At 35.5% G+C, this 10,600-nt stretch overlaps 3 protein-coding genes across 5 annotated transcripts; all 3 read right to left on the bottom strand.

The window, feature by feature from the left end:
* Positions 1-1,460: 1,460 nt before the first annotated feature.
* Positions 1,461-2,840, bottom strand: LOC108831451 (probable cytochrome c oxidase subunit 5C-1). Its single transcript, XM_018605002.2, has 2 exons — positions 2,701-2,840; positions 1,461-1,826 (listed from the first exon to the last, which is right to left on the bottom strand). Exon 2 carries the CDS (start codon positions 1,805-1,807, stop codon positions 1,616-1,618), a length of 192 nt encoding a protein of 63 aa, XP_018460504.1. The 5' UTR covers positions 1,808-1,826; positions 2,701-2,840; the 3' UTR covers positions 1,461-1,615.
* A 137-nt stretch (positions 2,841-2,977) lies between these two features.
* Positions 2,978-5,911, bottom strand: LOC108831452 (uncharacterized). Of its 3 annotated transcripts, none has more exons than XM_056998435.1 (13): positions 5,756-5,911; positions 5,564-5,671; positions 5,237-5,481; positions 4,982-5,054; positions 4,747-4,821; positions 4,552-4,662; positions 4,299-4,411; positions 4,040-4,142; positions 3,846-3,941; positions 3,737-3,769; positions 3,542-3,641; positions 3,361-3,445; positions 2,978-3,255 (listed from the first exon to the last, which is right to left on the bottom strand). In XM_056998435.1, exons 2-13 carry the CDS (start codon positions 5,648-5,650, stop codon positions 3,129-3,131), a joined length of 1,248 nt encoding a protein of 415 aa, XP_056854415.1. In that variant the 5' UTR covers positions 5,651-5,671; positions 5,756-5,911; the 3' UTR covers positions 2,978-3,128. The 3 variants fall into 3 exon arrangements, with proteins under 3 accessions (XP_056854415.1, XP_056854413.1, XP_056854416.1); XM_056998433.1 differs by having other exon boundaries at positions 5,564-5,652; positions 5,756-5,878; XM_056998436.1 differs by having other exon boundaries at positions 5,564-5,663; positions 5,756-5,806.
* A 521-nt stretch (positions 5,912-6,432) lies between these two features.
* Positions 6,433-7,739, bottom strand: LOC108831453 (uncharacterized). Its single transcript, XM_018605003.2, has one exon. It carries the CDS (start codon positions 7,666-7,668, stop codon positions 6,694-6,696), a length of 975 nt encoding a protein of 324 aa, XP_018460505.1. The 5' UTR covers positions 7,669-7,739; the 3' UTR covers positions 6,433-6,693.
* Positions 7,740-10,600: the final 2,861 nt, after the last annotated feature.

The following is a 10,600-nucleotide window of genomic DNA, read 5'->3' as shown; positions in this document are numbered from 1 at the left end:
CACTGCCACTTGACCACAAGGTCCGTTCATATTAGCATAATTTGCCAGTAGAGTTGGATGGACATGAGAAATATGACTCATTTTTTAAACCAGAACCAAAACCTTATTGACATCAGACGTGTTAAAAAGAGACGTGCGTCTAAAGAAAAGAAACAGACCATCAATATCTGGTACTCCTTTGCTTCACCCTCTCCAAAAGTTTCTTCACTTTGCTCAATAATCAATATCGTTTTCGTTTCCCTTTGTCTCCTTTCCATGATTCTATGTCTCAAACATCTGTTTCAGTCTCCTCTTCCGTTTAGGGATTCAAGTTAGCTTCCACTTTACCATACTTCAATTCCATCAAACATCTGTTTCTCTCCATTAGAAGCCAAATCCCTAAAATAGCATCTATGCCTAATAAAAAACATTCAGCTTTGTTGCCACTTGCCAGTCTCTTCTTAGCATAAAAAAACAAAAAAAAACATTACTTTTGCATAATAAAAAGGTTTCTTAAGAGATGTCAACATGATTCATAACGTTTCAAGACTTTACTTTGTTGGCTTTGATCTTCTCGAGGTAATCATCAATGACGCCCAGCATTAGCGGAAACATATACGTACAACAGAGGAGAAGAGAAGAGTGTGGCAACTCAGATAACCATGGTGGATCTTCTTCCATTAACATCATCACCACCAACTCCTTGAGCAGCTTTGATAACAGGAAGCGTATGTTTCTTCTGACAATCGAGTTCATGGCTGCCATTAAAGATGGATCATGCGGAAAGTTGAATTCAACAAACTTAAAACAAAAGATTACCTCGAATCGTTTTCTTAGGCTTTGGATGGTCCGTGGTCAGCAAGGGAAACCAGAGTCCTAACGAAAAAAAAAATGTAATGGCAAACAAATAATTAGGCTTGCTGCCTTATTATACTACATAGGATTCAGGTATCATAAAGATGCGAAGCAAAGAGATTAATTAGAATACCTGTAAGAGAATAAATTGGGTCAGCGTACATATAGCTTATCTCGTACTTCTTCTACATATTAAGGAATCCTTGGGTTCATAATACCTTGAAATAGTGAAAGAACTCAACGTTGATTTTATAAATAAACCCCTAAACTCTCAACGTTGTGTGGTATGTTTTCATCACATATATAAATAGACCTATTTTTTAAGTATCATCTAGTTCACATATTTATATCCGTTTTGATGAATATAGAAAAGCTAGACGCACAACTGCTGAATCAACGCAGAGGTTTGATACAGTTACAAGTTTCAGAGTTGGACTTTATAGCTGAATCTGGCAATGACACATCAAATGTATATTCCACTTCCTCTGTATTAAGAAAGCTCCCTCTGCTTTTGCCTGATTGTGTTGGGATGTCTGAGGCAGTAGTCAGTCAATTGGTTATCATCAAATTGGTGGAACTATTATTTATGGCGTTGGAAACTTGTTTTATGAAAAAGGAAGGAGGAATTGTGCCAAAGTAACAAGAATGAATTAACTATGGTGATAGGTTTTGAAACTAATAACAAACACTAAAATTTAGAAGTGATCATCATCATCATCATCAAAATATTTAGTGTTGGAGGAGAAGATCTCTCTCTCTCTCTCTACAAATACTACTACTACTACTCTGCAACAACGACGCTAATCTCGTCCTTGTCAAGCAAATCATAGAATGTCCTCGTCTTCCTCTGCTCGTTCCAGTGGTGCATCTTCCATAACCCACCAGCCGCTAGCCCTAGTGCAAGACCGATAACTAACTCCTTCACAACACTCGGACCTTTCAAGGTTGCGTGTGCAATCTTGTGCCCAACCATCTCTTCTTTCCTCACTCTCCTGCTCATTAAACCAACCAACAAAGATAGTGAATACACATTGACCAAAACATTAACGAAAACACACAACATATCATTAGTTGGTTTTTACTAAAAAACATACTAATAAGCCTTCGGAAGCCAGCACATTTTTTTTAAAAAATAATTCTACTGTGAATAGAGAAACATAATAACATCAGCTTTAACCACTAACAAAGCAAAACAAGAGAAACTAGAGCTAATCTCATAATAAAAGTAATAGCGTGGATCAGTCAAGGAGGTCTTTGATCAGCGCAGGAGTTTTTATGAGGGCAGCTAAATGATGATAACAAAGCCACAAGGAGACTAATGTTATATATATAGGGAGAACTCTAGATTGGCAATCAATGTTAGAAAGCAACCCCAAGCCTTTAAAAATCGACCCATTAGATTCAAAGACACACAGCAGCACCAATGGTGGTGCAAGTGGCGAGAATCAGGTTCATTGTTGGAGAGTTTGCGGAGCCACAGATGCCATAAGCTCAAGGCATGGACAAGGGCCCTCTCCTATTGAAAAAAATAGTCCCCTCGAAAACTTAAATTAAACATCAAAATAGCTACACACACACACATAAAAGCATCATCCTGCTCAGACCTTTTACTTTTTATCATTCCATCATATCCACTCAATACAAGATACAATATCATACAAGCCTTCTATGGTTGAACAGACATTTAAAGCCAGAAACTTTCGATATCTAACCCAACAGAGTCACACTGACCAAACACGCAAGAGAAAGCATGAAACTTTACAGATTATAAAGGTTATATCAAACTGATAAACTGAACGCAAGAGTATGCAGAATGAGAGAGAGAGAGAGAGAGAGAGAGAGAGAGAGAGAGAGAGAGAGATGAACCTGTTCAGCGGAGTTTTGGCAAAGCTGAGAAATTCAGAGGAATTACTACTTGATGTGCTTTATATACATGTCGGATTCAGTTCATTTCTAGGGCTTCAGAACCCACGAAACGTCATCGTTTCCTCCTTCGGTTGTTTATTGAATAGCTAGGTGTTTTCTACTGTAGTAGTTTTGTATTTAAACTGAAAAGCACAATGAACAGATTTATCGACGTAGGTTTTTGCACATACTCTGTGTTTTCTGTGTACTGACTTTTAACTCTTCTGATTCACTGTCAAAGCCGAAATGATGTTTGATAGATAATATGAGTTCAAAAAAAAAAAAGATAATAGGAGTTCTTCACTATCAAAGATTGTATGTAATCAACAACGCACCACACAACAAGTAATCCCTGCGTTTTCAAAACTGCGGTTTGTTAAAAAGAAACATTATGCTACAGACAGACCGTTTCTGGTTTTGAGACCGAACAGATTCTTCAGCAAATCTGCAGAGTTTGGAGGAATCTTGGCAGGTCGTGGAGCCATGAAATTGACAATCTTCTCATGCACATTATACCTGTTTCGTTTTTTTTTTTTTGTTTTTAAACAAAGCAATGAATCAGAATAGGGTAAAAACACTCTCAAAACAATGCTGATGAATAATCCAAACTCAAAACTATACCTGATCTTTCTGCTCTTAGAGGCACGCCGATCCACAACTTTCCTCTTCTTTGTTTGAAACTTCTTCATCGCGTAGAAAGCCGCCTCTGCGCCAATAGCAAGATTTGATATTTCAGTAAAAACGGATTGGATGCTTTTTAAGAAGATCAAAACTAGACTCTCAACACAAGTCAAAACTATACCTGAGGAAGCTGGATCGATGGTCTCAAAGAACTCCTTTAGTAACTGCTGATAGAATTCTGCATCCTCCACTAGTTCAGGGTCTCCTTCAACTTGTTTTTCCTGAACCAAAAAAAGAGTGTGTATACATGTTAAGAGTTCCATGGGCGTAATATTTGATCCTCTTTGACTCGGCTAGAGTAAACTGTGACAGATACCTCTTTCTTGGGTTCCATGGTTTCCTCAGGTACCTGTGAATGATACTTTAAAAGGATCAGAACAAGCTCATGTATTGATAGTTTTACTGTTAAAAAGCCAAAAACTTACAGTTCCAAAAACAGCAACAGTTGATCTTGATTGTTGCATTTGTTTTATCATTCTACTTGGATCCCTCATGTAAGAAGCAACCTGCTCACTAACGTTCTGTTTTTTTTTTTTGAAAATGAAACAAGTTAGATTACTGATCAATCCACAAATGCATAAGAGCAAAGTCGTTATCCGTGTTTGTTGATTGTCTATACCTGGTTAAAGGCATGGAGCTTTCCTTTTATAGCAGCTGCACCAGTTGTGACTTGTGTTCTTCTCTGCCATTTGTCCACAGCCTTGTTTCGGAACACACACATCCTACATAGCAAAGACCAAAATTTTGTGTTAACAAATGAGACTGGTCACCGAATGAAGACAAAACATGTTTTTTTTACTAAACAGTGACTCTTTTGCTTGAACAGAACAAGGAGAATTTTCAAAATTGTCCAGTTAAAACAGTTAGTCTTAGATTACCTTTTTTGCAAGTCAGATATTTTGTGCCATTCATCGCCATCTTCTGCATCTGATTTATTGGATTCGGTACCATTTGCTTGTTGGTCAACCGAGGGATTCTTCTCAAACAAAGCCTGTAAAATTATTAAAAGAGTTAAAGAAAGGTGACAGAGAGAGACAACACACTCGGATACACCAAGCGTACTAAGATAATAGTTTTCATCACAAAGGAGAAAAGAAGAGGAACGATGAAACATATCTTCGCAGTACATACCTCTTGCAACTCCAAGAGGGAATCTAATGTCTTCTTAGAAGAAGTAATTAGCTCTGAATATGCTGTTGAGACCTTCTCGTCTTCCGAACAAAAAGACGATTTGACAGTCTCCTGGAAATCAATTTCCTTCAGATATAAGTATGATGACACAAACAAGGATGAATAGAAAAAAGAAGAGAAGCGAAGAGAGCTTACCTGTGGCAATCTGTTTGAACTACTAAATGCTTTCTGAAGTAAGAATCTGAACTCCAAAGTTTTATCCCAAAGAGCCTTTACATGGAGAAACAAAATAAAATATTCAGTCTTTCTTTAAACAGAATTTCTCTCGAGATTTACTTCATCAGTATAAATGTTGGTATATACATCTGCAAATCCATGAATGGTGATTCCTAGTAGGACTACATCAGAAACAGTGAATGGAATGTCTTACCTTCTGGTTCTTCACAGCTTGACCTTTAGCAGCATCCTCACCCTTATCACGCTTCAGGTTTTTCAATATATCCCTATACCACCAGGAAGAAGCATATTAAACAAGTGAGCTACTGAGCATATTCTAATAGATACAATAAGCTCAAACCCCACTTCTCTAAAATCAAGCTAAAAATCTTGTATATGCTACTGAGCTAAATTAAACAAGTTAAGACTTCAATAAGACTAGAGATAGTTCATAGAAGATAAGTCTTACTGTTCCTGTGAACGAAGCTCCTGGTACTCTTTCTCAAGCTCTTCCATGGCAGCATCTTTATTGTCATCATTCCCTTCATCGCTTTCATCCTCATCCCCATCATCGCTTTCTCCATCCACATCTTCCTTGTCACTATCTCCTTCTTCATCATCAATTTCTTCTTCTTCACTCCCTTCCATGCTATCTCCCTCACCATCCTCTTCTATCCCATCAGACAACTCTTCCTCTTCGCTCTCCCCTTCCACCTAATAACAGAACCCATTAATTCACTTACACAGCCATCTAAAACAACCTTAAAACCATACAAAAAGCAGCACAAGAAAACACCTGGAGACTGTCCTCCTCGCTCATCATCTCTTCTGATTCACTTTCATAAAGTCTTGCTCTTTTGGACATCTTTGATCCCCCACCCATCTCTAAAACACTCCTTAAACACTACAAATCAAGTCTTATTACAGATACAAAGATTAAGAAAGTACATAACTTTAGGAAGCAGAATCATAATCAAAGGAAACTAACCTCGAGAATCTGAGTCGTCGACCTCAAAGCTGTCCGCGAGCACAGAACAAGTTGTGAAAAAAGAAGAAACTTGGCTGGAGCTATGACAAGAGAGAATCATAAACCCTAGAGAGCTTTCACTTAACCCACGAACCGGTCGGTTCGGTTTTAAGAACCGGTTTCCAGTTTTTAAATTGATTTTGGTTTAGTAGGACCGTTTAGAATACAATTCGACCGTTGAACCGGTCGGTCTACCTGGAAATAAAAACATCTTATTATATAAAAAGTATTAGTTTGCTTTGTTTATGTTCTTCTCTCCATTAGAAGAAAATTAGATTAAAACAGAAGCTTGTCTTAAAGGGTTTTGCTTTCACAAGTTCAAGTAAAGAGAGATTAGTGATAAGGACCACTCACTAGCACTCTTGTCGTTATTTAGAGTGTAAACCTGAGAGCATTAACATTAATCAAATCAACTTATTATGAACATTTCAATTCAAAGAAAAAAAACAAAACGTCTATTGATCCGTCTGTTTTATGAAAAAACTGTGACTTCTTCTATCTTTGTAATGAAATATTGATCTTAAACTTACCTATGCTCAAAGACTTAAGACTAATTCTTGTTAATGCGAATCTTGTCAACATCTTCATTAACTTAATTAAGAAAGTAATTAAACCGTTGCTTAGGGATATACATAAAATGTCGGCAATCAAATTCCACTGTAGGATTAACCAAATGTGAATTACAAGATTGGCATTAATTATATAGTGTCTGATATGTTACTTTACATGATGACAAGTAAAAGAGGCAAATGATGACTAAATTAAACAAAAGCAGAATGAGAGAAGTTTGCAGATCCTGTGATTGATTTGTTCTCCACCGTCTACCTTTGCCCCTTTCTTTGAACTGAAAGCTACCTGAGAGTATCTTTAAAGAATCAATAATCTCTTAAAATAAAAAATCACAAGATTTCCTTGAAACTCTTTGGCCCTTTGATGCATATCTTGGTGCTTTCTGTCTCGTTGATTTGAATCTTGATAGAGTACTCGTCTTCTCTACCTATCTTTTGATCCTCATCGTTCTTGACGCAGCTTTGGTAAAATAAAAAGTTGACTATGGTGTCAAGAACCAAGAAGAGAGCGTACAAGTAAGCTATGAACGTTCCTTCGAGAGCTATGGATGTGATGTCTCTGTCTCCTTTGTGATAAGAGCTCACAACTCTGTACTGAAACAAGGCTTCTATACCTGCTAAGCCGAGGTTGGTAGGCAGGGCAAGAGCCAGTGCTGTCGAAGTTCTTCCTTGGATGAGAAGACACGCCTTGAGAATTGTTGTGTATCCTCCTGAGGAAGAGGACGTTGATGAAACCAATGCTAAGTTGGAGATGACGAAGGCGTTTGCGAGGATGATGGAGTAGATAATGGCTGAGGATAAGGAGAAGAGAGTGTAGAAGTTTCTTGAAGAGAATCCAAATGATTCGAGGATGTTGAATGATAAGAAGAACAGAGCAAGAGCAGAGGCGTTTGCGGAGAGAAGGAAGAAAGAGTTGCAAATGTAAGTTCTGAGAAGACGGAAGTAATAAACAGAGGAATCTCCATGACTGTTTGAGAGAAGCTTGATGATGTAAGCTTTGGAGAGGAGGAGGAAAGTGAGGGAGAAAGGGAGAGTGAACAGAGAGGAAGAGAGGGTTTGCGAGAGCTTAAGGCTTAGAATGTTGAAGAAGTCCAGAGAAGAAGAGAAACCAGCACCTCGGAAGAGCATGTTTAGTCTCCCATGAAGGGAGGAAGAGTAAGAAGAGAAGAAGGGCTGAGAGAGGAGGAGAGCGGCTGAGAAAGGGAGGAGAAGGGAGGCTGCGGTGGTGGCTCGGTCGTAGTGTTTGAGGAAAGTGTGGATTGATCTTCTCATGATCTTGCTTGGCTCTTCCATTGTCTTCTTCATTTCTAGTTTTGCTATTTTTCTTTCAAGCTGAAAATGAATGATCCAACAAATCTTGAAATAGGTTTCTTCAAATAAGGTCTTCTATATATACATGTATATAAACATGTAATTATTTATAAATATATTACTAAATAATTTGTGGGTTGGGTGTTAAATTGTTTAAGAAGGGAATAGAGATAGGCCAACCGATTTTGCCTGACGATGGAGGAGTTAGTTAGAAAATTTAATAAAATGAAACTCTCCTTTTTCTTGTAAAGCAAATAAAAGGAGCAGTGCTTTTTGCATGGAAATGGTATTTCTTGTGAGTAGAATACAATTATAATATTATACACAAAGTTTCTTTGTTAGGTTTAATTGGGTATAATGTAGATTTGTTTCTTAGGTAATGTTGTTAGGAGAAATAAATCTATTTTTGGGTTTGATTTTGATACATGTTTTTTTTGAAAAGTCTGTTGCTTGTATGATATGCTTACTGCTCTAATTGGATTTCGATGCTTACAATACACTCCATTGCATAAATACATGTATGTATAGTCATAGATGTATACAAAGGCTTTCAATTGAATACTAATACGTAGACGTTGTCAAATAAAAAAAGAATACTAATACATAGACTCATATAAGTATTCAATTGAAAGCCTAGTAATTATAGGTTTGAGGAAACTGGAAGTCTTAGCTTTCAAGAAATTGAATAATGATAAGAACTCAAAAGAGTAAGTAAATTTAAATAACTAAAATTATAATGGAAACTATATGGGTGCTCGTGTTATGCTTTTTTCATAATGCAAACAGCTTAGGATGATTCTTGAGTGAGAAATTTCCAAACTTTTCGCGAGGCGACTTAATCATACGCAAGTTACCAAACCGACTAAGTGTAGCTTTAGTGAAACGTAAGAACTTTTACAAAAAGTCTATAGCCTGTACCATGTTATCTACTAACAATAGGTAACTGTATTTTATCCATGTATATATATTTATTAACAAGCATGTTTATAAGTTATAACAATTCTATAATATGAAATACAGCCTATTAAATCAAACAAATCATTTGGATTCAAAATAATCAAGAGAGGAATTTCGACAGAGGTGATAAATTATCAAACTTTGTCCAACCTCTGGTATGCAGACTTATTGACTTGGATTTGGTGGTTAGGGAGCTCTCCATTTGCTTGTTGAAATTTAATATTTATTGTATATAGTTTCTGTATATTAAATATTCTTTCGTTTCTTATTATCCACTGTCAATAATTTATTTCTGTTAATGGCATATTGTAACAATATAAGCGTGATCCATCATTAGTGAGTTCCATTAGAAGGGTTAGCGTTTACCAGGTAAGACAACTTTTTTATGTTTATGTATATATAAATCTACACATGTGACATGGAGAAGGAAATTTCAAATTGTGTTTGGATAAAAAAATCTCAAATTGAGAAATAATAAGAGTTAAATGTATTACTTTACTTGTAAATCAGGTAAAATCTCACAAAAATGCGTGTGGTGTTGGTATTGTTGTGTTTAGTACAACCAAACATCTAACAACACTATGGTTAGGTGAATAACCAATATGATCCCTTCTCGTTGAGATGCTTATTTCTTACACTACCGAATTATGTATGCTGTAAATCAATGTTTATTATTTCAAAGTATAATGGTTTGTATATATAATGCTTCTTTTGAAACAAATTAAAAAAAAATTCTTAGATTTAACTATAAACGTTTAGTTGCTTCCGCATGACTAAACAATTGAACTAAAGTAACACATATTTAATTAACTAGTGTTTAATCAATAAATAAAAATGGATACAATCCTTTATATCCAATCAAACTTAAAGATGAACATGGAACCTATTAAACACAAAAAATGGTTGGTTTATAGACCTTAGTATGGTGGGATTAGAAGGCCCTCCAAAAACTAGAATGGACGATTTACTACGACTAATCTCAAGTCAACGTTCTTAAAAAGTCAATGTTCTTGACATATTGCACTTGCACCTTTGCTAATTACTTTTTCAATTATATTTTCTAACTGGAATTGTATTCTGTTTACAAAAAACTGGAATTATTTTATTGAGTTTAAACTTATTTATTTTGATAAGAAGAAGATTAATTTTCATAATTTATAGTTTAAAATCTACACTCACAACCCCCAGCTAATAAAATATTTATTATGCCATTATATATCAATAAATCAGTAGTATCTTAAAGTATGTTTAATACTGTTTGTATACAATCATTATCATCAATATAATTTGTAGATCAAATAACTCATCAAAAATTGTTTAAGTGTGATTTGGATAGTGTTGTTTTATCAACCGATCCAGAATATTGTGACATAATCTACCTAATGAATTATGCATTTTTGTATGTATTACGTACTGATATTAAAATCTCATGTTGGAATTTAACTCTAAACTGTATAAAATACGTGTTAAGATCATAGAATATATAACCATAACTACAAATACCGTTCTTTGTTTCACTGGTTGACGTATAATATATTTCATTTATGTGGATCGTAGGCAAGAATTTAGAACCGAATCGTAAAAGAGAGAATACTAAGCAAAAAGTTGTCAGAAAAAAAAGACTACTAAGCAAAATTAACGTTAGGATTAGTTCGGATAATTTATTTAATTAGTCTTTGTCAACACGAGTACTTGTTACATAACTCGAATTTATTAAAATTGCAAAAGAAAAAGAAATTCACGTGCAACTAGGGCTGGAATGTTTACTTGTGATCTGTAAAGCTGTGGCCAAGAAATAAAACTACATACATATGGCTCATTGAATAATTACATCTTAGAATTATCTAAACTTAAGTTGACTTAGAAACATGCTATAAGACACATTTTGTAGCTATAATTGAAATAGTTATCGAATTATAAGAGAGACAAACACTAGTTTACAAAAATAAGACACTGCCTGGCTGGCACA

The sequence above is a fragment of the Raphanus sativus genome, unplaced genomic scaffold, assembly GCF_000801105.2.
Source record: "Raphanus sativus cultivar WK10039 unplaced genomic scaffold, ASM80110v3 Scaffold1189, whole genome shotgun sequence".
Taxonomy (NCBI): Eukaryota; Viridiplantae; Streptophyta; class Magnoliopsida; order Brassicales; family Brassicaceae; genus Raphanus; species Raphanus sativus.
Note: the sequence above shows the minus strand (reverse complement) of the source record. Positions and strands in the feature narration are given on the sequence as shown.

Bases quoted from the DNA above. Each gene is read 5' to 3' on its own strand.
- LOC108831451 (XM_018605002.2), bottom strand. From the start codon at position 1,807: ATGGTTGGGCACAAGATTGCACACGCAACCTTGAAAGGTCCGAGTGTT.
- LOC108831452 (XM_056998433.1), bottom strand. From the start codon at position 5,855: ATGATTCTCTCTTGTCATAGCTCCAGCCAAGTTTCTTCTTTTTTCACA. The intron at 4,822-4,981 runs GTAAGACATTCC...CTCCATGTAAAG, and splicing joins AAGCTGTGAAGAACCAGAAG to GCTCTTTGGGATAAAACTTT. The intron at 3,942-4,039 runs GTATAGACAATC...AAAAAAAAACAG, and splicing joins AGCTCCATGCCTTTAACCAG to AACGTTAGTGAGCAGGTTGC.
- LOC108831453 (XM_018605003.2), bottom strand. From the start codon at position 7,668: ATGAAGAAGACAATGGAAGAGCCAAGCAAGATCATGAGAAGATCAATC.